A 26,952-nucleotide genomic window follows, 5' to 3' on the forward strand; every position below is an offset into this window, starting at 1 on the left:
TTGGCTAAGCCAAGCCGGTAACTTGGGCCTTTCAGGGGCCAAACAGTATGTGTAGGCTTAAAGTATCACCACACTTCTCTTTTCTTTTTCACTGTTACACATATGCGAAGTCATAAATCATATGAATAACAATAGTAAGTACCTTATGGGTGCCACCATACATCGTAAACTGACAGAATATTTATGTAATATAAGCATTCACGCGACCCATCATTCATGAACAAAAAGTAGTACAATATATTGTATGAAAAAACACATTATGTGCAAATTACTAGCATATTAAAAGTTATTTATGAGACATCGCCTTTCCGTAACGCTTTGCGGAAGGCGAGCGGTGCACGCGCATACATCGCACCGATCAAATTACTTTTAAATCGATGTTTTGTTGGCGTTCCTCTGAGGAACCAATATAAGTAGTTCATGTGAAAATATATTATAACGTCCGGTACTACCTACTTTTGATCTTATGCAACCTAATATCATCAGATGTTCTAGAATCTATTTGTTAATGAAGGTGGGCGGATTGAAATCCTAGAAACATGTAGTGTAGCAATATCTACCTATGTTTAACTGTCTGCTCGGGTTTAGTAAAACCCATCAATGTATTCATTGATCCAGTTAAGTTTCGATTGCAAAATATACCATTTATGTAGTCATATAAATCTCAGACCAAACTACTGGTCCATAAAACGTAATTAGATAGACGATAGACGTAAAATTATATGACATTCCGGTCTCCTAGTGTAGTCCGGGCTATCATTGAACTTATTTTAAGTGGAATTTTTACAATCAGTTGCCCACTCACAAAGCTTCATCTTTAAGGACACTTAAAAACTCCACATTTACGAGCCTGTTTGACGGACAAACATATTGACATCCACTTACGTAATAACAACTTTATTCCTAAGGTTTTAACATCAGTAGAAAAAGTATTGATTGGGTAACGGTAAAAGAAATATAACTAATGGTAAAACCCACTGAAACTCGATCAAAAGTAGAGCAATGCAAATAAGTTTAAATATCGAAAACCCACAAGCGGTATGAAAAGTCCAGATGTTACGAAACATATAAACACTTAGTATTCCAACATACGATGTTATTCAGTGAAATTGTTAAATTTCGAAGAGCAACTACGCGCTTTATTTACAAAGCAGTTGGCTTTCGCAAATAACGGCCGGGACCGCACATGCCTTGAATATGAGCGAACTTTTACTCGGATACACATTTTGTGCATTCTTTGATTTTTTGCAATGTATGTTACCTACTTGCATGTTTATTCATGGTCATGTTTTTGGATGTTCGGAATACGTAACTTGTGATCAAAGATGTTTTACATGATGTTTAAGATTCGTTTCATGATTTTTTCGTGTTGCAGAAAAGTTTACAGTTGCACTGTTTTGCGTAATCAAGAAATATTTAGCTTTTTCTCTCTGTGTTTTTGTTTGCTCTGAAACATTTGGTAGGTTATAATTTTCAATATAATTTGCAGTTAACTTCAAATTTATATTTTTTAAACTATATATTGGTATTTCAAACCATGGGTTTTCCTTGAGACCAACTTTGAACACCTCCCCTAGCTTCGTGCCAAACAAATCACATAAGATATAACTATGGGGCAATAAAGTGCTAAGACCTGCATCACCTGCATGTGAGATGCAACTTTATACCACGATTACGCAAAATATTCGCTGCAATCTCTTCGTGCGTGACATCGTTAGTGTGCAGGAAGGCAGACGCCGCAAGAAATATAGCTATGACAGTTTGGACGCACACAGCCAATTCTGTTACTTAAGAAGCTATCAACTGATGGGGGAAACACCCGGATCTATGTAATTTTCTAGAATTTTGTTACCTAATGTTGATATGATTTCTTGCGGGTTTTAGGGAAACAGTCAAATATTACCTAAGGTGTACCTAAATAGAAAAAATATAAAAATGCATTTGTTGAAATTAGGCTGAAAAACTTTTGAAGGTCAATTTTAGTAAAGGCAGCAACAAAATGTTTGCTCTTCACGAAGGACTTCATATTTGTTTTTGCAGGTAATGTAAAACGTAGAGACCGTTATTGTCATGCGGACACACTCACGCAAGCTCTAAATTATATTAATTACCTCTTATACACAACTTAAGCGAATTCGGACACAGATCACGGTACCGTGTCTGATGATAATGCTTAGAAATCCCGTCACGCGGTCTCAAGATGTTTCTATTCCGATTGTTTGGGTTATACAAACGACGCATGTAAGTGCCTGTACTTAGCCAGAATGACCGATGACGATGTCTCGATGACGCATGCGCAGACCTCTCGAAAGTGTCTCGTAAAAGACTGCCGGGTTTAGAAATTATCATTACCATCTTTTCTATTGAACTGATGACAGTTTTCAACAACAAATTAAAAGAATTTGAAACATATCGATCAATTTGTAGTGAAGAAGTCACGCAAGTGAAAGCGCCAAGCGCATATCACATGCTTCTAAGTAAACAGAAAGGGAATGGAGTATACTTTGATTAATTTTATTGAAATAGCTGGGAAAATATTAGTTAACATATTTTACTTGTCTATACAACAAATTGACTAAGTACATAGGTGCAGTGAATTATTTAGTATCTAAAAATACAATTTTGTTTCTGAAAAGAATCAGAAGAATGCTACGAAGAATAATTTTGCTACCTATATGTTAATCATCTTCAAAAGTAACTTAAGAAAGAAAATTTACCTACAGTATACTTACAGACAGTAGAAGGAGTCGCCGAAAAACTATTTTATTAATTGTAAGAAGCAGGCAGCATTTTCTTAACTTTGGAATATCAGTTTGCCCTTATGAACATTGACAATCATTACCTACCCGACTGTCGAGAGGGTAACGTTTTTTTTTTTCATAATCTTCTCCATTGCTTTCTTATTCATTACCGGAAATGGCAATTAAGAAGCGTGAGCTCCGTGGCATTGAAAGCAATAACAGCATCGGGAACTATCTCAGACTCTTTCTTCAGTTCGTTATAAGAAAGACACATAGCTAGCGAATTCCAACTTAAAGAACCAGTACTTAAAGTAGAATTTACTCTATCTGTCTTTGTTGAGATGCAAAGTGTATTTGGATGATTTGCCAGACAAATTTGACCTTGATTCCGCGGGATGGGAGCTGACTCTCGACGTCCATTGTGTGATTTTCATTCACTTTTTACTAAGAGCCATAAGCGATAATATCACGCTTCTCAGTTAGCGCCGGGTCTTTAGGATTTTACCTCAATATCTTGCTGTTGGTCATACAAAAAAAATATTAAGGACTTTTACTGCACTTTGCTTTTTATTGATTTATCTACTTTAATCTTTCAAATAGAAATACCTGCTACCAAAAATTTCAAATTAATTTTCAACCTACCAACTTCTTGCTTATTCTTGGTCTCGCCTTTTGTAGGTCTTTAGTCTATTATATGGTAAGACAGGTGAGACGTTTGTCATATTATGTCAAAATGACGAGTAAGTCTAACAGGATCAAGCTTTAATGATTTCTTTGATTACAAGATATATATTATTTATACAATTAGTTTTCAACAGTTTCACAACATTTTCGATTAGTGTAAAAACATACCAAGTGCGACGCATTAATGAATCAACGTATTTAGTTACAAGTTTTCCTGAACTCGAAAACGATAATCACAAACGCTTTAGCGACAATAACATAGCTAATAAACAAGTTACTCTCAATGTTGATAAGAGACTCACTGATGAATTTGAGACCACCATGAGCACTGTTACCGTGGGAGAAAAAAGAGACAAAGCTAAATCAAAATACCTTACTCCCGAACTCATAAAAAAAGCTAGAGAAAATTATTTTCGAACTTACTACGCTACTATCAAGAAGACTAATTTTAATTACAGTTTGGTACCGGCAAAAATGACTCCTTATATAAACTTAGTGGAGATCAGTAATAACGAAAATAATATTTCCAGTATAAAGTTCAAGCAAAACCTTGGGACAGCGAGAAAACTAGCAACAATATTAATTAATGAAGCACAACCACTGCCGGATTTAAAGTCAAAAGACAAGTTTCTAGAAGACGTAAAACGAAGAAGAAGAACCACACGCAGCAAACCAAAGCATGCGAGGTATTTGAGGAATGTATCGTGGAAACATTTGCACAGAAGACGTTCCAAAAGTCTTAACTTACCACAATCATATTATTGGTACACTTGACGCATGAATTACATACTCTCTGCCGTTGAAAAAAAGAATCTCCAGGTGTTTTAAAATAGAAAATAAATGTTATATTAACTTCTATATGTTTTAATTTGGACAACAACAGTTTTGCATACATAATTTTGACGGCAGCTTACAATTATCTCCTTATTGCACAGCCAAGATCTATAAAGTGTTTAATAAAGTAGAATGAATACTTGTGAGATGTTCTTAATAGTATTAACGCTACTAAAATTAATACTGATTCATTAAATATCATAGAATACATTCGGCTTGTAGATTCTGAAAAAAAAGTATTCAAGAAGCACAAACATAATTCGTTGTACAATATTTGTTAGTGGGGTCGAATACGGATCCAGTGGGGCAGGTGTATTCACTCAAGACAAAGGTTCCGTTAGCCAACTGCACACAGCTGTAGTAATTCTGGCAGAATGTATCAGCGCTATTAGCGAATCTTCCAGATGTTGAGCATGTGAAGGAATCATCAGAACCATCCGAATCCGTGGGGCATACGTAGTCGAAATCGCACAAGGTGGTGTTAGGATTATAAAGGGAACTGTCGGGACAAGTATACGCCGTTTCGGTGTACTCGTCTCCGTCTTCAATACATTCAATGTAAGAAGTGCAGTTCGTAGAACTAGGGTCGGCGAAGTATCCTTGTGAAGTGCAGAAGGTAGTAGAATTTGTGCTGTTGGTAGATGAATCACCAGTATCAGCAGTATTAGTTGAATTGTTTGAATCAGTTGGACATTCGTAGTCAAAATCGCACAAGGTTGTATTAGGATTATAAAGGGAATTATCGGGACAGGTGTATGCCGTTTCGGTGTACTCGTCTCCGTCTTCAATACATTCAATGTAAGAAGTGCAATTCGTGGAACTAGGATCTGCGAAGTAACCTTGTGAGGTGCAGAACGTAGTAGAATTTGTGTTGTTGGTAGATGAATCATCGGTGTCGGAAGTATCAGTTGAATTGTTTGAATCGATTGGACATTCGTAGTCAAAATCGCACAAAGTTGTATTAGGGTTATAAAGGGAACTGTCGGGACAAGTGTATGCCGTTTCGGTGTACTCGTCTCCGTCTTCAATACATTCAATGTAAGAAGTGCAATTCGTGGAACTAGGATCTGCGAAGTAACCTTGTGAGGTGCAGAACGTAGTAGAATTTGTGTTATTGCCAGATGAATCGTCAGTATCAGTACTTTCTGTATCATTTAAAACTCTTAGTAATGTTGTCGTATTCGTTGATTCACTACTGAGTGTCTTATTGGAAACATTAGAAGTTCTCACGGAAGTAGTTCTATCGGTATCGTTTCTAGAAATGATGGTCGCTGTAGAATTTGTTGAGTCATTAACAGACGTAGTTACAATAATGTCAGTACTGTTCAATGTTGAAGTGGTTACCGTAGTTTCGTTTCCATCAAAAATCGTTGTTATTATTGTAGTGTTCGTAAAAATAACGGTAGTTATTTTGTCGGTGATGTCACTAGTAATCGTATCTTCTGTAGTATTGGTGTTACTTGTTATGTTGGTCACAACAATAACTTCTGTTATATTTGTTAGATCATCGTTAATTGTTATAGTCATATTTGTAGTTACAATTGTTGTTACGGTCGAGTTATCAGCACTATCCGTAGTGACTGTAGTTACTGTTGTTCCAGTGTTATTTTTTGTAATTGTGTCGATTTCCGTGTCTATAACACTAGTGGAATTTTTAAGAGCCATGGTATCCGTAGAATAAGTTGTTTCTATATCTTCGGTTGATATTGAAGTTGTAGTATTCTGAATAGCTAATGAGCTTACAGAGTTATTGATATTAGATGTTGCAGATTCAGAAGATTCTACGGAACTACTTGAATTCGAACTACTTGTGGGTAATGACGTACTCGAGGATCGTGCACTAGTTGTAGTAGATGTAGAGTTTGATAAATTTTCAATTATATTGGTAGTGTTTGAACTATCACTTACAGAATTTGATAACTCCGTATTAATAACTGTATAAGTTGAATTCAATAAATCTGACACTGCTGTTGAATTTAAAGAAATTATCGCCTCTGAAGTTAAGACATCAGTCGTATTACTTGAACGTAAGAAATCATTCACTTTGGTCTGAATTGCTGACTTATTTGAAACTGTAGTGTTTGATGTGCCTGATTTCACAGCAGTTTCTAAGCTAGAAATATTGTCCGTATCTTCTGTGTTACTTGAATTTACTGAACGCTCAATTTTCAATATAGAACTATCCAAAATATCTGTTAAATTATTTGAATTGGTAATATCAAACGCTAATGATGAATTCGAAGAGTAAAGAGCGTCTGATTTTAAAGAAACTGTAGAACCTTGCAAATTGTTAATGTTACTACTTTCGACAGTTGTAGTAAAGTTTGAAGCTCCTGCATAGTGCGTGTTATCCGTAGAAATAGTTGAATTTAAAGTTTCTGATGTAGATATTTCTGTTGCATTCGATGTTCCAGACGCGTTTTTTGAATCCAAATCAAACTCAGAATCTACAAAACTTGTAGAGTTCGCTAACGATGATATTGAAACACCCGTTGTATATGATGAATTATAAACATTTTCTTCATTTAAACTACTTGTAGAATTATTTGTTTTCAAAATAGAGGAATCTAAAGCTTCTGTCAAATTAGCAGAATTCTCATTTTCAGAACTGTTTGTCAGATTGGACGAATAATTAGCTTTCAAACTAGAAACGGCTTGGGAATCACTTGTATTTGTGGATGTGAGGATTTCTGAAGTATTTCGTGTGGACTGTGCGCTGGCATTGTCTGTTCGATCAATCGATGTTGTAATATTTGATGTATCTGATTTGGAATCGCTCGTAGACTTAATTGAATTTTCTGAAGTTTCATCTTCTGAACCAGAAGTCGTATTAGATGACACTGTTGTATTCAATGTGTTGGAAATATAAGTATCATATGTCGCCAAAGACGTATTCTCTTTTAAACTATTTGTCAAAGTAAACAAATTTAATGTTTGTGAAGATGACGAAGTCTCGTTTTCCGTTGAATTTACTGAATTTATTGAAGCTAATTCATAAGTTGAATCTATTGAGCTTGCTGAATTTATAGTCGATATGTTAGAAGCATCTTGAGTTATGGTAATATTAGAAATTTCTATGTTACTTGCTGAGGAATTATAAATATTTTGCCCAGTGATGTTTGCTGATCGGGAAGAATTCGTAGTGTCTGAAATATCTGTCTCTTCTAAGTCCAGAAAACTTGTTGAATTTGTTCCATCTGCAATATACGTAGAGTTCGCGAAGCTTGTTGTATTTACATCAAGAGATACTAAGTAGTCGGAAGATACAGATGAACTTGAAGTGTCTGTAATATTTGTACTATTAACAAAATTTGAGTTAGTTAAAATAGAGGAATCCGACGTTTCCGTTAAATTTGTATACTCTGCTGTATCAAAACTAAATGTCTTATTAGATAAACTCAAAGAATCCAATGTGGAATTTTCTGTACTGTTATCAGAGATCTTCTCTATATTCATTTGTAATTGGTCTGTTGTATTCAGTGACCTCTCAACAGACAGAGCTGAAGTTGCATTTGTAGAATTAGTTGAGCTCGAAGTTAGTGTGGTCAAAGTATTCGTAGATATCGTGAGGTTAGAGTTGTCTATCGTAGAATTGGACAACAGTGTCGTTGTAACATTAGCTTCTGAAGTGGCTTCAACATTCGAAGTATTGACTGCACTGGCAACATTCTCTATGACAGAATTTTCCGTTGTGTTAGCAGAAAATGTGATAGATCCATCTTCAATGGTTGACGCATCACTGATGTTTGCACTTTTTGAAGCGGTTGATATAACAACAGAAGTCACATTTGTTATGTACCCAGTTGAGTTTGATAAATTGATTCTATCAGATGATGATTGCCTGTCGCTTGAAGATGTCTGAGTGGTAGCTGCGTTTGTGGTCCATACTGCGATAAAAAGCTGAAAACATTAAATTTTTGCCTCAATAGAAATACACGGATGATTTTGTGTTATTTTTTTATTACATAAAATTCCACTGAAAAACTTTGTCAACAAGGTTGTTCCTTGGAACGTAACTACAAATGAAAGGTAAAAAATGAACTTCCTTTTTTCATTTGTAATATTTCATTTTCACGGTAAAATGACTGAAACGATGATTGAGATGAGATTTGGCGTAGAAATAAATGTTACCCTGGAGACGAAAGAAGTTTATAAACCACTCACACAGATGTTAACAATTTCCGTAGATAGGTAACTTTACCATTTACCTACCTATTTATTTACTTACATAAATTACTTTGGAAGGAAGTGTAACTAATAAACAAAGTCATATTTGTAATAGGTATTGATTTTTAATAAAACACCCCTATAATGTACTTTATGTGCAGGTAATTCCAAGTATTAAATTAGGTACACCGTAAATGAAGTAGCTTTAATGTAAGTATTGGCTTACAAACAATAAAAATATTGCATAAACAAGAAAAAGGAAATGAATGTAGTAGGTACTTAAGCATAATTATTATTTGATTAAGAGAAATTCACAATATTAGTTAAATAACCTATGCGCGTGTTTGTAAACGTCTTACATGGATATATGGATATCTATTTACTGATTATATGAAACTTTTCGTGATTATATAATAAAAATAATAGGTAAGTAAGCACTTACGAGGAAAACAGCTACATTAATCCTTCTTAGCATGTTGAATTTCTAAATATTTTATTGAAGCACTGAAGAATATATAGTAAGATCAAGAGATAATGCGCTTATCTCGTTGTTCTTAAGTTAACAGCATTAATAAAAAGATTGTGCTCATGACGGAATAGTTCATTATTATCTGTTTAATAATCCCGAAATTTGTACAAACAGTTTCCAGATTCTCATCACTCCTCTATCACTTGTTTAATTGCCCATTAGCAAAATATTATGTTTAGCATCTTAATACTGACTGGAAGCTGACCCCAAAACAGTTGGGAAAAAGGCTCGGAAGGAAGATGATGACATCTTAATACCAACAAATATGTATCGAAAAGCAGACTGATCATTTTGTTTCACTTAGCTATAACTTACATTTACTAACAGCAAAAAAGCAGCTGAACATGAAGTTGCCGAAAATGCTTGAATTACTTACTACCAATGGAATGGAAATTACAATTTCACACTATCACACACGTTAAATTATCAAACTGTGTTCGTAAAGTGCCTATTCATTATTGACAGTACACCCACACATCAATGAATTGCTTACACGTTGTTTTCTTGTTTCTGCATAATTAAATAAAAGCGTAATAAAAAAAGTAATGAAGAACATCAACAAGAGATCGTCTACAAAATTATCTATGATTAACACCATTGATGATTTTAATTAATTTGTCAGTTGTCTGAAAATCAGTTGTATTTGTAGAGCATAGAGCAGCAACAGCAGGAGTAAGAGAATTATAGGTACTCAGACCTATTAAAAAAAGTTTTGTTCGTTCAGACTATAATTTTGTAAGTCTTATGCAAATAAAACGGTTCAACTTGCATGAAATTGTTTATTATTTCCCTTTTTTAACACTCGTGTAACATACAATATCTATTACTACTTACTAACGTTTGTTACGTGTTTGTAACGTGTCAAGGACAAACGTGATTCCCAGGAGATGTGCATTTAAATGTTTTTTGGTTAAACAAGGATGTACCGGGGCATTCGTAATTGTAGGAAAGGTAGCTGTTTGTGGCTTTCACATTGAAGCAAAGGGTGTATTTTTTGCAATTTGTGTCTGTTTTATCCGCCTGTCTCCCTGGCCCAGTTGATTTACACTGCACTGCACAGTGGACCTCGATGGCGAAAATAAATGTCACCTACAAAGAAAATGTGTTTGAAGAAATATGGAGTAGTATAATGTTGCAATTTTTTATACACATACATGTTTCTAGGAAATAGATGCCCAAGTGATTAATGGACCATATCTTTCCTTTCAGATATCCGAGTCTTGTCCATATTGCAGATTATTTCGATTATCCAAATTTTACACACTTACAATACAACACATAACTTACAATACATAAAACAGCAACGATTTTTCTTACAGCCATTTTAGATTCCTTGACTTCTGGATATTTCTTGCATGCGATTATCTTGGATGACAAAACAAAATGGAGTAGATGGGTAATAAATACCGCTATGGCATCGTCAAGAATAGTTAATGTAGGTAAATATCTATTGTTTTAATATCATTATGTCATATTCTAGTTGTGAAGTCATATACGACAGCATCAGTTTTGTGGTTCTCATCTCTGAATGAAATACGAGCACTTATTCATAGTTAAGTAATTTTAATTTATTATTATTTTAGACCCATTTCCCATTTTTTTTGGTTTAGAAATATTTTTATTTATTTACAATACATGATAAATTAATTTATTATATTTTTTTTTTGTAGGCACGGGCCAATAGAGTTTTATAAAAAAAAACCTAAAACATATGATTTACATGAACAACTTTACCGACACACATATTGTGTGGTACACAATTTAGTTGCTGGATTGAAAAATGAATTTTCAGGACAGCTGTAGTTAAATTGAGCAAAAGTCCCGTTAAACAATTGCACACAGTAATAATACTTTCGACAGGTAAAGTCTGCCAAATTAGCTATCCTCCCGGGAGTAGTACACTGAAACTTCGTACAGGTGTAATTTGACTCACATAATGTCGTATTTGGATTGAAGAACGTCGTCCGAGGGCAACGATGCCTCAATTGAGTAAATTCACCTTTGATTTTAACACACTGAATGTAAGTAGTGCAATTGGTCGGCTCAGGATCTGCGATGAACCCGTCGTAGGTACAAGTAGTGGTGTGCACAGGGTTGGGCAAAGGGATGGTCCGGTTGCATACGTAGTTGGAAGGCGCAGTGCATCTGGACACGTGAGGGTTGAACAGCGATATGCTCGGACAGACGGCGTTGTACGCCAGATAGCTGTCTGAGGTCTTCACGTAAATGCATAGAGTGTAGTTTTTACATTTGTCGTCATCCGGGTCTGCAAATCGACCAGCACCTTTTGATCTGCAATCGACGGCTGCTTGCACAACCCACATACTGCATAACAACTAGAAATAATAATAAGACTATAATAATCTTTATAACATACACGGATCAAGAAAATTAACTTTTGCGTGTAATTCATTTGTCGAACAGAATAGACGTAAAGTCCCTGAACACACAATGCTATTAATTTTTCTGTTACCAACTCAAAGTTTGGACACAGGAGAACAGAAGATTTATTTTTCTTTTAATATTTTCTTCTATTCACTTATCACTTCTTAAAATGAATATTAACAAAATACTTACCAATAAAGGAATGACGATTCGGTCCATCATCACCACACCCTACCATAGTATTGCTAATCGTAAACTAGCTCATGTTTAATCGTACGCATCCTTTTTATAACTAGAGAAAATATAAAACAAACAAATCACTATTATTATTTATCACAATGGATTATACAACAATCGATATATGAAATTCAATCACATGAGCTGAGATTCTGTAATCAATAAATATAATATTGAGATCATCACCTTAACAATCGCAATGGATTGTTTTAAAACTTCTTTCACTCCGTGGCTAAGATTCTATTGTACGCTAGTAGTACGTGGCTAAGGATTCTATTGTACGGAGTTTTGTAGTAAAAGGCAAAAATAGTACCACATGAAATATATTAGTCAGTAAATAAAATATGTAATATAATTAACAATATTATTATTAACCAGGGTTACCACAAAAATTGCACATTTATGGGAAATAAGATGTAGTCCTGTCAATTAGTACAAGTATAAGTTGCCGTACATTGCGCACTATTGGGGTTGAACAACGAAGTACTAGGACAGGTATAATTGTACTGAGTGTAGGCCCCACTAGCTAGGAGTACGCAGTAATAGTAACTCTGACACGTTGTATCATCAGTATTGGCAAATCTACCAGCAGCCGTACACGAGAAAGTACTAGTAGTCGTACAATTATAAGTAGCATCACAGAGAGTTGTATTAGGATTGTAGAAAGTAGTATCAGGGCAGGTGTAAGTGGTTTCGGTATAAGTTCCGTTGATGTTCACACATTCTATGTAAGAGGAGCAGTTTGAGGAGTTGGGGTCTGCGATGAAACCGTCGGCTGTGCAGACTGATGTGGTTGTGTTGGTGGTGTTGGCAGTACAGGTGTATGTGGAGGTGCACTGGGCGAGGGTGGGGCTGAAGAGTGACGTAGTGGGGCACACGTAGTTGTAGGAGACGTAGCTGTTGGTGCTGCTGACGTAGACGCAGAGCGTGTAGTTCTTGCAGGTCGCGTCGTCGGGGTCGGCTTGACGGCCGGCGCCAGTGGCCGTGCAGTTGACGACGGCGTGCGCCTGCCATGCGCATACCGACAGCATCTAGGATATAATATAACATTGGGATTAGGGCTGATTTTTCAATCATCAGTTGACTGACTATCTGAGGAATAAATATGGCGGTTTGAAATTTTTTCTATACAAAAGCTGTCAAAACGTCAAACATATTCTTAAAAGTTATCTGGTGATTGAAAAATCGGCCCTTAGAATAGTAAGTTCTAAAGTATTAGGTGCGTTTGCGTTGTGCACATGTTCAAAGCAAGCGAATCATGAAATTTTTGAGTTTCACTTAAAAAAACAAATGGATACTCACAAGAACTATAATAATGACCTGTTTCGCCATTTTTTGTGTTGTAAATAAACTTGAGCCTCCTTTCTGGTTATATACCAAAGCGTTGTATTGTAAACTTGAATACGTAAATTGCAAGATTACGGTAATCTGCAGATCTCATAATTGTTGGATTATCTCCTTCATTACTTGAGTAAGGTAAGTCACACCGGAATGCATATGAAAGATTCCCATTAGAAAATGCCTGACAAATTGGGCTTGCGGTAGCTATGAGCAATAAGTACTCGGAGGTTTGATCCATTTCCTGAATGTCCCTAATGTTGACCGGTTTTTCAGTTGCTCTTAAAACGGACTCCTTCTTCACAAAGAAACGAAGGTCCTAAACGAAGGTCTACACTTATTTACAAGCCACTTTTTTTTATTAAACTTTAATATGCTTAATTTACTTCACCTAGACCCGCCTTGTGTGTCTAGGCAAAATATCTTGCACCTTACATAATTGAATCATTTTATTTGAACAGACAAAAAACATCGTAAATAAGTGCGTTCACCCTAACTCAAAATTGGTAATTCTTGAATATTTCATTTATGAGACGATCAATGCCATAGGTATCTTACAAACATCCTTATTTCCTTGTGAATCATTTGATGAGTATTCCTATTCTGAACTTTCAAACCTCTTCATCCATATCCAATACCTATATTAAATTGACAGAGGTAGACGAAATACTACGAAACAATTGAACAAAATAATAGAATGACGTCGATTCGATCACATCATCACATCGTTTACGGCAGCACGACGAAAATGGTTTCAGTAGTTTAATTGTGACCAGCCTGCAGAGATCACATCTTATTTATCGTGAAAATTAATTCCTGCAGTGGTCGAAACTTGGTGTTATTGGTATTACCATAAGGTGTTATTGCTGAGCTGTACCTACTTTTCTCAATAAGCATAGCTATAGCATAATTTATTTTGCTTTAGTCTCTTAAAGAACTCTCTCTTAAAGAAGTAAAAGGAAACCCTGGTTCAACACATCTTTTCCATACCGACACGGCCGCCCGTTGAAGTGACAAAATTTGAGTTTGTGTGTGGGTTTTGGATCTCACTTGATGGTCTTAGGTACTGGGAACTTTTCCAAGTATTGATCGGTAAGGCTACACCAGCTTGCATTATATTGCTGTTCAGATAGACAATCTTTTGCAATTTGAAAACAGTTTTGAACCCACAAAATATTCCATTTACTTTGTTACTGAAAATTCTCTACGGAACTCTAAAAAGTGCTTAGCTTAAGTTTGTAACTATCAACAACACCATCTGCATTACATCAACAATTAAACACACTAAAGATAAGCTTTATTACTCGTTGATCATTCATTCGTGTTTATCTATTAACGTCATTCTTACAAATAGGAAAATACCATGAAAATATTAACAAGTATTAATGATGAAGCCACAATACCTGGATAGATATCTTAAAACATGGAACTACTTACTACCTGTCTACTTTCTCCATGGGTATTGATTGATGATATGGTTATATCTATTTCCCATTCATAAAGATGGTCTTCGCCAACCAATATTATGGCCGCCTTTTGAATACCTTAACCGGCGTTCTACTGTCTGGATGCCTTTATTAAATAAATATGAATAAAGAAAAATATTTATCTTGCGGTGCTAGGAGGTGCATTCAGCTAGTAGGTTAGGTAGATAGTTTCCATTGCATTGTTCCTAGACCATCAACACACTAGTAGATTTTTTCTTATGCATTCTTGACTTGAATGAATAACCTAAATAATTGTAATATCTATTAGAACTATGGAATGTAGGTAAATCATTGAAAAAATGTAGGTACATACTTTTTTAAAGGTTTATTAAGTTGTATTTATTTTATTTATGTATTTATTATGTTAAAAAGAAAAGAGAACATATTGTTATAAAAGAATACACATAAAACTTAATAATATAATAGCAGAATAAAATATTAAAAACAAAACAAAAGGTAAATATACAATTTAAATTAGACTATACACAAATTAAACTATTCGTTCACAGAGGCTGAGACAAAAACACATTATTATTTTACAATCATTAGCGAATAAATCACAGTTCGGTTCAGCTTCCATGAGGTCGTTGTGCATAGCTAGAGCACGGGGAACCGGTGATGAGGCGCGGGCCACTGTGCGACTTGTAGGTGTGGCAAGTACCGTCTACTTGCCACACCTACAAGTCGCACAGTGTTTTCGACCTCCGAGGTACTTATTAGGGACGTAAAGACGATTGTAGTTTACAATTATACGCTACATGAATTTCTTCTAATACTTATTATAATGTTAAAGTTTGTGGGTTTGATATAGGATGTGGGTTCCTCAATCACGCTTTAATAGGTACCTGAAATGAGCTGACCACACATAAGTATAGATTGCGATAAAATAAACCGTAACGTCAACACATGCCTTCTCAACGTTTATTCCAGAGGGGTAAGGTCCTGAAAAATTACTTGATCAATAGGTAATGGGTAGACCCATTAAAATACCTATTGATACCCAACGCAAAAAAACAATAAAGCTAGTGTAAAAGTTGATCTAAAGTAACAATTTTTTAAACATAATTGAAACGGAAATAACATAAATTACTACTAAGCCTACATACACTTTAAAAAAATTTAATACGTGAACGTATTAACAATGCAAAATTAGGGTTTTGCGACAGTTACCCAGCTGCGGTGGTACAAGTATAATTACTGGTACAGAGTCCCGCGTTAGGGTTGAAGAGAGAAGTCGTGGGACACACATAATTGTATGCCAAGTATGTGTTGTTGGCACTTATGTAGACACACAGGGTGTAGTTCTTGCAGGCAGTATCAGTTGGCTCCCTGTAACGCCCGGGGCCCGTTGCCGTGCAGTTGGCAGTCGCGTATACTTGCCACGCGAAGCACAGGCTCTAGAAAATAATGAAGAATCAGTTAGAAGTAATTTTTCAATGAATTATAGCTAATGCTAATGCTATGCTAAGGTACAAATCATAGCACTATTGAATTAAGTCCGTTCGAGACTCCAGACGAGTTCAAGTAGTCTAGTTTCCAAAAATTCCAAAAAAAATCTCTGAAAAATTTTTGATGAGTGAGAATGAGTTCTTTATATCAGAAAAGAAAAAAGAATCAAGTTAATATATGTATGAGTAACTAAATAGGAACAACTTACAATAATCACAAGAAAAGCAATAGTGATCTTCATGATTGTTTTGTGAATGCAATTTTCGTTCAAATGCCATCTTTTATATGCCAAACTGTTAGTTAAGTTATTAGGTCAAATGAGATTAATGTAATCGTCAAGATAACATACAGCTAATGCTATCTGATGAACATAGAATTGGTTTATTAGTGCTTAATCCCGCCACCACGTCGAAAATCCAAGAAGTGACCTCGCTGGACCTGGAGCTTCTTTCTCCAAATGCGTGATGATTGAAGTGACAGCTATCTACTCTTTGGTCATAATTTAGGTCTGCATTTGTGTAACTCTAGTGGACGTACCAACTAGAAGAAATATTACCGATGATTTAAAGGCAATTTAAATTCATCGGCAGTTCAACATTTTTACAGTATAAAAATCGAAAATTGCCAAATAATTTGTTGAAAAAAAAAATTGTTTATTAATTTTATAGCAACGGAAACCTTATCCAATTTAGAAGATGTTTAGTATGATGATAAACGGGATACCTTATAGATAGGTACTGGCTTCTGTTTACTAAGGTGTGCCTGACTGATCGTACCCAAAATGCTGACGAAACCAAGGTCAAACGCTTGTTAATAGCGACCCTGAATTCATCACTTCAGGATTAACTAATCCTATCTCGAATTAACCCAAATTACATAGCAATTTGTCCAGCATGTCAATGTTAGCCATATTTGTTTAACGATTAGCATAGCTTCAAAGGCTTGAACTTGAGAAGATTGAAGATTTTTAGCCATTTACTTTCTTTTCATGCACTCGTCTCTAATTATTATTTGTACAGTGAAGACCGCCAGTTTCGTGTCTTGGTATTTTTTGCCTTGTTCTAACAATGACCATCACATATTTTGCTATCATGGAACAGTTTTTCCATAGATTAGTCACACTTTCACCTCTTGGTTGGATATTATCTGGATGGCAATCCTAGCGTTTAAGCATTAAATTAAGAGACTCGACGTTGCAGCAGAAGTGCTCTTAGTTTTGAAGTAAGAAGCTGTAAGTGCTCCAGTCTCTAAACCCTCGTCCCCTTTATAGTGGATGCTTTCGAAATGTAGGTAAGTGCATTTGTTTGTGATAGCATCCCGATGTACCTATTTATTATTAAAGATAATTCAATTATGTTTATTTAGCATTCAATTATCTATTCCGGACACCATGCCTACCGACTTACGCCAAAATAACATTCCTAACTTGTTTGTCATAATTTTTCACCGAATTACTAAACTAACGCCTGCTATTAAGAGAGGACATCTTTGTGCCAACAAGTTTAATAAGCATCTTGATAACTGAGAGTTGAAATCAAACAATGCTATCGTTTTTATCTCATAACAACATAGAGGTGCTCCTTAGAGCTCGATAACTGACACTATAAATACTCGATATTTAGTCATCTTAATTAATTAATGAATTCTGATTAATAAATTGTAGACATAAAATATAGTACCTACTCAACTTAATCTAAGCATCAATGTAGCCTAATTTAATTACTGCTTACATAAAAAGTGTGTAATAGTATGCTTGTCGTTTTAATAATCTATCATCTATTTACTCTTTCTTTTGACCCCTTCTTGCCACAAAAAGCTCATAGGATGCAGAAGCAGAAGTGCGCTGATTTTCAGCTTCAGTTGAATTCACTCTTTTACATTAAGTGAAACGATTCTATAAATTATAAAAATGTTGCAGAAGACACTTCAGTCTCATAAATTCGTGTAGGTACATATTATAAAATTGTATCGATAACAGACATTCTCACCTCTATTGACGACTACAGGAGGTAACGACTACTTTAGTTTCCACAACTATCTGGCAGAGCACCCATAAAACAGAGTACACCAGACAACAGAACAGTCGTGAATAATACAACAGTTGCAAGAAAACTAGACATTTTATTGCTCACTTATATAAATTGTATCCATCGGTGTGTTGACCTTTGCAACATGGAATCGAAATACTGTTTTATTGTTTTAATTTTCTTTGTAAGTACTTAATACTAATATTTTAACAGTTATCAGTAAAGAAGACCTCTACCTTCAATTTATTCTTTTTTCTGTGACTTCTTATACTATCTCCTGTCTGAGATTAAACACTTACCTAATTGGATTTGGGACGTATTGATTTAGGTATTGCTATAATATGAACTTTACATATCTCTGAGTGCCCAAACCTTATTTTCTTTGAATCAATCTTCAATGATTGTGTCTCATAAACGTTCCTAACTGGCCATAGCAATTGGCAATTGGTTTACTGCGTTGAGCTTTAACAAGCTGAAATAAAATTAGTATCATGAGCCTATGTTTTTTGATAGTGTAGGTAAAAGGGTGCACAACCTTCATCACAACTCATAATCATACTTGTTATCTTCCTCTGCAAAGATGTTAAAGTCTTAACTCTAGATAACAGGTACCTAATTTAATTACTGATAAGTGGCATCACTTCTTATTGCAGGGATTAAGTCACGGGGTAAGCCAGGCATCTGAATGTACCGCTCGAGGAAGGTTCGTGAACGACGAAAATGACGACTGTCGAGGCTACACAATGTGTCTCATGGGCGGTCTCACAAACTTCACACAATACAAGCTTGTGTGCCCTATGGGATCTTTATACAGTCACATGGAACAACAATGTACCAATTCAACTAACTACAAATGTTATTCAAACTTCAATTGTAGTAGTGTTGGAGTTGGAATGTTTCCCGTGCCAGGAAGTACGGATTGCTCATCTTTTGTAGCTTGCGTGAATGGATTAACTGGCCTAGGCACTGCTAGACTTGTTGGATGCCCAACAGATATGCTGTTTAACCCGCTTGCAGGACGATGTGTTAATAATACTGACTTTTCTTGCATAAATATACCTCTAAACGTAGAAATGAATGGAGCCTCCGTAGTAAATATCACGCAATTTTCTTTGCTGTTGTTGATGTATTTGATCAGTTGTTTACTTTTATTGTAATTTTAATAAAAAAATAATGAATGCATTTGAATTAATCATTTAATCATATGTAGGTATTTTTATTTCGTCACTGACCTAAGCATGTTTTATGGTACCTTAACCATAGGAAAGTAATTAAGTAGGTATATATTTAGACAATTTGCTAATTTTCTAGCGGAATTAAAACATAAATATTTTTCATATCATTTAATTTAATGTCATGGATAAATTCCGCAAAGTTACGCCTTTGTATATTTTTGTCTGGTAAACTTCCAGTATAATGAATGAGTTATAATAAAGACATAAGATAGCTCTTTTCTGAAACTACCTACTACTTATTTACAGTTGTGTGGAAGTCTCTTGAAAATATCTCCCGCGGAAACCAGCTTTAACCGTCAAATCCGTAGCGGACCCCAATCGGGGTCTGAACATCAATGTCACCGTAAGCTCGGTTTAGACCCCAATTGGGGTCTGCGAATCAGTCATACACTTTCCTAATTATTTACGCTCATATTTATTTTCTTTCCAATCAAACCACATTTGTGAGTACTAAATAAAATAACTAAATAAATTTAAATTATTATTACGCATTCAAACCTTTCATATTTAGCATCCCGTTAGAAATATACCTTTTTAAAATCCAATCGTAATTACCGGGAATTCTGATCGAACTCGCCATGTTTGTTTACATTAGTTGTTTTTTTAAAGGAGATGGCCAAATTTTCATAGTAAAAAAACCCAGAATCGACAGCAATGAAATGCTTACCAATAGGTTCATTATGATAGACCTTTGATGGTGCCAAAAACTCCAGCCTGAAATCCATGGGGTATAGGAGCTATATCATATGTTCACAAAAATAGGTCGTTGAATTTATATTGATTTTAAAGACCATTTACATCAAGGAACATAAAAAAAATCTATGTACACTAAGATTATACTAGCCAACAGTAATATCCCCGTAGTTACTGAGATTGCCTGGTGATTAAAAGGTCTTATATTTAACCACTCCAAACACGAAAGCACCGACCTTACTTACTTGGAGAGGTTTCGCAGTTATATGCAACCTTCACAACTGGCTATGAAACGTCTTTTTAAAAATTGTCTTTGAAAATCGCGCCATGTGACATTGTCAAATGTAACAAATGACTTAGCGATGCAAAACGGTCCAATCATGAGTCTGCATTCAATTTCTAATGAACATGAAACAGTAAAAGTAAACTTTTCTGTGAACTAAAATCATGATCGAAAAAACGTTATAAAAAGAGAACCCCATGGTTTTTAGATGATATGAAATACTTTTTTTAATCCTTACATTATACTGAATCCAATCGTACATATGAAGTTTTTGTCGACTCTGGGCGTTTTTTTGGCCATCTCCTTTGAAGACGCATAGACAAGATGGCGACGGTGATAGAAGTTTTGCATCGAATGATCCGATTCGTTAAAATAAAGAATCGATTTAATAATTTTATATTATTTGATATTATAATATTACTAAATTGCACTTTTGTATACTTACCATAATCTGAAAATAAATTAGGAAAAGTAAAATGACTTAATTTATTTTGAAAAAAATGCTAGAAAATCAGTGGTAGAAAATACGTTGTAGCCGGAATAAAAAAAATCTTCGGTTTTTAGGGTTTCTGAAGACGGCAAATGAAGACTTATTCTTCGGGTGTTTTATGTGCAGGATTCCTGTAGATCTGCCAAACTTAATGGCGATTCGTTACTTCCAACTTTTTAACTGATCGGCAAAGCTATTTGACGAGAGCCGTAGTTAGGTGTAGTTATCGCAAAATTTTATGACGATTTTATTGTTTGAAGGGGCAAATAGTTCGCTGTTCATCGAAAGCTGGTCCAAGATGGAAAGATGGCCGCCGCCGACTTATTTTTAACCGACTTCCCAAAAAGCGGAGGTTCTCAATTCGACCGTTTTTTTTTTGTATGTTTGTTACGCGATTACTCAGCCATTTATTTATCGATTTTGATGATTCTTTTTTTGTTTGATAGCGTGTACTTCCGAGGTGGTCCCATTATCATTAGGTCAGGATCTGATGATGGAACCTTGAGAAATCGAGGGCGACTTTCGAAAGTTGCAGAAATACATAGGTTGAAATCTTATCACTCAGGTGTTTGCCTGGTAGCACTATTCAACAGTGAAGGCTTTGAGCTGACCTGATGATGGAGACCAGTGAAGGTCGAGGGAACTCGACAACTGAATATTTAAACTTTCTCGTGTTTGTGCTTATATTATTCGTATTTACGAGGCCTCTGCAACAGTGAAGGAGATGGAGACGAGAGAAGTACGGTTGTCGAGTTCCCTCGACCTTCTCTGGTCTCCATCATCAGGTCAGCTCCAAACCTTTACTGTCTCATAGTGTTATCAGATACACATCTGAGTGTCAAGTTATAACCTTATCTATGCTTACAATTTTCGAGAGCTGCCCTCGATTTCTCAAGGTTTCCATCATCAGATCCTGGACCTAATAACAAATATGGGGAATATACCCTTTCGACCAAAAACAAACATCCAAATTGAGAACCACCTCCTTTTTGGGATTCGGTTAAAAATATTTGGTGACTTTAAAATCAATCAATTATTATGTCTCTAACCGACCACGGGACTATAGAGTCCCGGATTTTTGGAAGGCGAACGTGGTGCCGAAGCCAACACGCTGAAGCCCTTTTGAGACAACTTTAATGAAATGGTGACACAAAACCGACGATTATCCCTGTATACACTATAGAAATGTACCCAAGGACAATGCCCGGTTCTGTGCTAAACTATTGCTAACTATGGATGAAAACTACTTGGGCTATTGTGATGGGATGCTAGTGGACTAGGAATGGGGAAACTACGGGAACTATGGCACCTGCCGATAACAATGTAATAAATACACGTAAAAATGGCAGGTGGAGACTCGCCAACTCACTTACTGGGCCCCCGGGAATCAGTCGCTAAATCGCAACAAGAGGGCAACAGGTACATGAGCGGCTGAAGGGTGAGGATACCTCGGCGGACTTTAAACGCAGATCACGCGCTCCCTGTGGGTCCAGCATCACCGGCCCACTCGCCACTTACCACGAGGCACCTACCCTCCGAGCGGGCTGCTAACCCTACTCTAGCGACTCCACTCTGACCGGCCGGTGAAGGCAAGCCAAGAGGCGGGAGACCTCTCCCCCGTCATGCTTCACTCCGGCAAGCCGGAGATGGGGGACAGTATACTCTCCCTGGAGCACTCGGATATATAGCCCCGCGGGGTCGCTACTCCCCGGCATCCGCCTCAGATGCCCTGCGGGGCAAATCAATCAATTATTATTATTGTTTCTCATCATCAAATAAGTACATACCTTTGGTAGTTACAAATTGCATTATATTTCAGAACACCCGCATACCCTCCGCCGAAACAAAAATGTTAGAATTGTTGAGAAATAATATAAGAATAAATTAAAATTCCGTAATAGGTAATAAAAATTCAATTAAAGTTAAAAATTATTACGAATGACGCAACACCAAAATAAATAATACATATAAAAATTTAATGCTAAAAACTTAAATATCTTTTTTCTTAACAACAAAAACAAATTGAACCTATAATTTAAAATTAATAAATAAAATTGAAATAAGTTGCTATTAAAAAATAGGTATATATAAAATTGGTATTCGATTATTTATAATAAATTTTCGATTTAGGTATCGAATGCACACCGCTGATTGAAAAAAAAAAATACTCCATTCCAAACTCTACTTGTCTGTGACTTGACTGATCTTGTAAATTGTTCATTTTTATTGTGTATTTTATGTGCTGATTTTTTAGTTATTGAACATAAATAAGTGCACGAAATGTATTGCAACGGATTGAAAATGTTATAAATATGACGTTTGTGTTGTGTTTGAGAAAGTGATGCGATTACTTATTGGTAAGTTTTCACCAAATTTGAAATGCCTAACTTTTCGATAGACTTAAAAACACCGTAATTATTATCTTTTTCTGAATTAACTGACCCCATTTGACCTTTGCACGTTGTTGTCAAATAAGTGAGCTCTAAAGTTATAGTTAAAATACTTCTGATCAGGCATTACGGACTTAGAATTCATGTGTTGAAAGTTAGTACAAATTTTTGACTTCCATGTCGCGATTCAAAATATCCCGCCGAATCAACGGTAAAGTCATATGTCAAAATCTTGTCGAGCAGAGGGGTTAAAAGCAAATATTGGCAATGGCAACTGCAACTATAGAATTGGAAAATGGCAAGAAGATAATTTTAAATGTCAAAACAGATTCTTTGAGGTGTGCTAGGACTTTTTGGCGGGAAGTCAAACAAGGCGGCAAAGGAGATCATTCATTTCGTACCCAAAACTGAAAGTGCCGGCCAGAGTAAAAAAATTGTAGATTCTCGTAGAGAATAATGCCCTGAAGATTTTTTACTATTACAAGAATCGTCTACAATTAACCCCCAGGCTGCTACTGGACTTTGAAAGTACAAAAAAAATCCACAATGTTTGAACATCACATTACGGCCCCAAACTGGAGGAGGCAGGCGCTGCTTTCAAGCAATTCCTGCCCAACCTGAGGGGCCCAAACGCTTTCTTCTTTTTTTTATTTTATTTTATTGGGAAGAGACAACAAACAGTTACATTGTAAATAGTGAACACAGGCATTATAAACTAAAATAGATGTAACAATGCAACCCACAACGTTATCTACAAATTAATAAAAACATATAGAGACATAAAAAATTAAGCTAAAGTTAGAAGACTAAAAAAAAACAAAGACTAACTATACATACTCAAACAATACTGGGAATAAACTACGTGTTGATGTTAATATTACTGAGTGATTTACAAATAAGACTCTTGAACTGGCCCATGGTACAAGTAAATATGTGAATATGTACAAAGTTCTTATTATAATTAGCAACCATACGACGAACGGGGGAACGGAGACCTGTATTGGTTCGGGAATGGCCCACTGCAAAAAGTTTACCGGCACACACCCGTCGTCTATGTATGGTTCTAGGAACAAGATAACATAACAAGTTGTTTAAATCTATACAATCCAACTTATTTCTGACAATTTTAAAGAGATTCATGGCTTCCAGATACTGACGTCTGGAACTTAGAGTTAACAACTTATACTTATTTAGCAACTGGTCATAAGGCAAATAGTAGCCATAGCATCTATAGTGCATTCCACGCAAAAACCTACGTTGAACATTCTCAATCATATCTACGTATTTGTTATAAAAAGGATACCATACGGACACAGCATACTCTAACTGCGAGCGAACTAAAGCTTTATACAAACAGAGATATGATGCGACTCTTTTAAAGTCTTGGGTTGATCTCATTATGAATCCATATAGCTGATAAGCTTTATTAATAATTTTTTCAATATGTAAGTCAAGGTGAAGTTTATGATCAAGTGTTATTCCTAGGTCCTTATAGTTCGGCCATTCAGAGAATGCGTTCCTGACACGTCGCGATTGAACTGACGACGTAACTTTGCAATGGCGTTGCAGTTACGATAAAAATATTTTTGCTGGTTGTTTACCGTTTTAACAATTGAGGAGCATTAAAACAACATTATTATATCAATAATCAATGAATGTAGTTACGTCGTCAGTTCAATCGCGACGTGTCAGGAACGCATTCTCTGAATGGCCGAACTATAATAGATGTTACTTTTTGAAGAGGTGCTTGACAAAGGTTGTAAGCGTAGCTGACGATGTGTTTATTTTTGGTAAAATTTAAATAATGACATTTAGGTAAACTCAGTTGCAATTTATTATTATAGCAGTAGTCTGTTAGCCTATCCAAGTCTTGTTGAAATAAGAGGCAGTCATTTATATTTGCGATGGATTTATATATTTTGAGATCGTCTGCATACATAAGGTGCTTAGTGTACTGAAAGCATTTGCCAATATCATTTATATAAATATTAAATAGAAGAGGTCCAAGAATCGAGCCTTGTGGGACACCGGAAGTTACTTGCGTGAAATTTGAATGATAACCATTAATTACTACCTTCTGGCTACGGTTAGTGATGTAGGAGTGAAACCATCGCAATAGGTTGCCGCGAATTCCGTTAAAAGCAATTTTATTTAATAGCAATTCATGATCTACTTTATCAAACGCTTTACGAAAATCTGTGTAGACTGCATCTACCTGTACACCTTTGTCAACGGTATCAAATAAAAAGCTAGTAAAGGTCAGCAGATTAGTATTTGTTGAACGTAATCTGACAAAACCGTGTTGTTGAGGTATTATAATGTTATGGAGCGGTGGGTATATTTCATTATGCACAAGTCTTTCAAACAGTTTAGGAAGTGCTGATAAAATTGATATTGGACGATAATTCTCCGCTTTTCGCTTCGGCCCTCCCTTGTGCACCGGTGTAATATTAGCGCGTTTCCATACACTAGGAAAGTTTCCTTCAGCCATGCACTTGTTATATATAATAAAAAGGGGCTTGCAAATAACAGTAGCAGTGTTTTTCAGAAATAATGAAGGAATACCGTCTGGACCTGCACCTTTTGAGGAATCTAGGGACTTGAGAGCCTTTAAAATTTATTTGATGGGAAATCATCAAATGACCCCTGCCGCTGTAGGTTAGCAGCGTGAGGGACTGTGAGACTCTTACTACTACTTTATATACCAGGGCCACGGTAACTCTTTCGAACATTCCCGCAGCCCCGGCAGGCCTTGGCCCTGGAGGGCCCTGCTGGGGTTTTGCTGACGCCAGAGTAAAAATATCGCAGATTCTCAACGAGAATAATATCCTGAAGATTTTTTACTTTTATAAGGAACGTCTTCGTTTAACCCTTAGACTGCTATTTGAGTTTAAAGTGTGCGTACCGTGAATAAAAAATCTATACTGGAATGTTACGAGAAATAACGTCTATAGTATTTTATTTATTATTAAATAACTGAATGTCTACGATTACCCCCTCCCTATGCTACACCGAGGAGACTTACTGAATGCACCCCATCATGTTCCTTCTGACCATGAATCAGGGCTGCGGTAACTCTTTCGGACAATCCCGCAGCTCCGGCAGGGTTTGCTGCAGGGCCCAAGGTGGTTGTTTCCAAGTAGACAGAGGGACAATGAGCCACCCGAAACTATAGGACCAGGTGGGAATGGGATGCTATCGTCTCCTTTTGCGGATCATTTATGCTAGAGGCGGTAGAACAACTGAGAGCTCGCGCCTCTCATCCCAGCCGCTGCGGTGGACGTGGAAGATACCACGGACGTCGGATTTCGAACGACTCCTGGCCCCCGTAGGCGTGGGTCTGTGGGCGGTGAGTTTCGGGTGGCTCTCTCATCGTCCCTCCGCCTCTTTGGAGACAAAAGGCCCATGTCGGCGGCGAGCGTTGTTCAATGAATTCCTCAGAGAGTCAGCAAAAACACCAGTGGGGCCCACCATGGCCAAAACCTGCCGGGGTGTGGGATTGTCCGAAAGAGTTACCGTTGGTTTGGGTATACGGGTTTAAATCAGTAAGAGCCTCATCGGTGTAACAGGGGGAGTAATCGTAGATGTTCGGTCAGTTAACCCCGTACCGTCCCGTAACATTCACTTCGGTTCGATTACTGGAATTACTTCGATTTCGGTTTTTTATTCACGGTACGCACATTTTAAACTCAAAAAGCAGTCTAAGGGTTAAACGAAGACATTCCTTATAAAAGTAAAAAATCTTCAGGATATTCTCGTTCAGAATCTGCGATATTTTTACTCTGGCGTCAGCAAAACCCCAGCAGGGCCCTCCAGGGCCAAGGCCTGCCGGGGCTGCCAGATTGTTCAAAAGATTTTCATACCATGGCCCTGGTACATAAAGGGCTTAAGAAGGAACATGATGGGTTTAGTCAGTAAGAGTCTCCCATTCACGCTGCTAACCTATAGCGGGAGGGTTCATTTGATGATTTTCCATTAAAGAA

The 26,952-nt window shown here is 36.3% G+C and overlaps 2 protein-coding genes and 1 long non-coding RNA gene across 3 annotated transcripts; 1 reads left to right on the forward strand and 2 right to left on the reverse strand.

The window, feature by feature from the left end:
* Positions 1–4,268: 4,268 nt before the first annotated feature.
* Positions 4,269–16,092, reverse strand: LOC124632626 (serine-rich adhesin for platelets-like). Its single transcript, XM_047167523.1, has 7 exons — positions 16,060–16,092; positions 15,573–15,799; positions 15,248–15,257; positions 12,006–12,608; positions 11,079–11,291; positions 8,869–8,910; positions 4,269–8,159 (listed from the first exon to the last, which is right to left on the reverse strand). The coding sequence occupies exons 1-7, from the start codon at positions 16,090–16,092 to the stop codon at positions 4,500–4,502; spliced, it is 4,788 nt and encodes a 1,595-aa protein (XP_047023479.1). The 3' UTR covers positions 4,269–4,499.
* Positions 10,417–11,935, reverse strand: LOC124632468. The gene is made up of 2 exons (XM_047167316.1): positions 11,533–11,935; positions 10,417–11,291 (listed from the first exon to the last, which is right to left on the reverse strand). The coding sequence occupies exons 1-2, from the start codon at positions 11,560–11,562 to the stop codon at positions 10,686–10,688; spliced, it is 636 nt and encodes a 211-aa protein (XP_047023272.1). The 5' UTR covers positions 11,563–11,935; the 3' UTR covers positions 10,417–10,685.
* Positions 16,093–17,849: 1,757 nt separating the features above from the next.
* On the forward strand, positions 17,850–19,060 carry LOC124632383. The gene is made up of 2 exons (XR_006984619.1): positions 17,850–18,062; positions 18,532–19,060. It is a non-coding gene; the product is annotated as an uncharacterized LOC124632383 (long non-coding RNA).
* The last annotated feature ends 7,892 nt before the right edge of the window (positions 19,061–26,952 follow it).

The sequence above is a fragment of the Helicoverpa zea genome, chromosome 8, assembly GCF_022581195.2.
Source record: "Helicoverpa zea isolate HzStark_Cry1AcR chromosome 8, ilHelZeax1.1, whole genome shotgun sequence".
Classification (NCBI taxonomy): domain Eukaryota; kingdom Metazoa; phylum Arthropoda; class Insecta; order Lepidoptera; family Noctuidae; genus Helicoverpa; species Helicoverpa zea.

What these genes read in the sequence shown, in the direction of transcription:
- LOC124632468 (XM_047167316.1), bottom strand. Translation starts at nt 11,562, where the DNA reads ATGATGGACCGAATCGTCATTCCTTTATTG. An exon ending in GAATCGTCATTCCTTTATTG is followed by an intron (nt 11,292 to 11,532) that starts GTAAGTATTTTG and finishes TATTATTTCTAG; the next exon opens with TTGTTATGCAGTATGTGGGT.
- LOC124632626 (XM_047167523.1), bottom strand. Translation starts at nt 16,092, where the DNA reads ATGAAGATCACTATTGCTTTTCTTGTGATTATT. An exon ending in TTGCTTTTCTTGTGATTATT is followed by an intron (nt 15,800 to 16,059) that starts GTAAGTTGTTCC and finishes ATTATTTTCTAG; the next exon opens with AGCCTGTGCTTCGCGTGGCA. An exon ending in CAACTTATACTTGTACTAAT is followed by an intron (nt 11,292 to 12,005) that starts TGACAGGACTAC and finishes TATTATTTCTAG; the next exon opens with TTGTTATGCAGTATGTGGGT.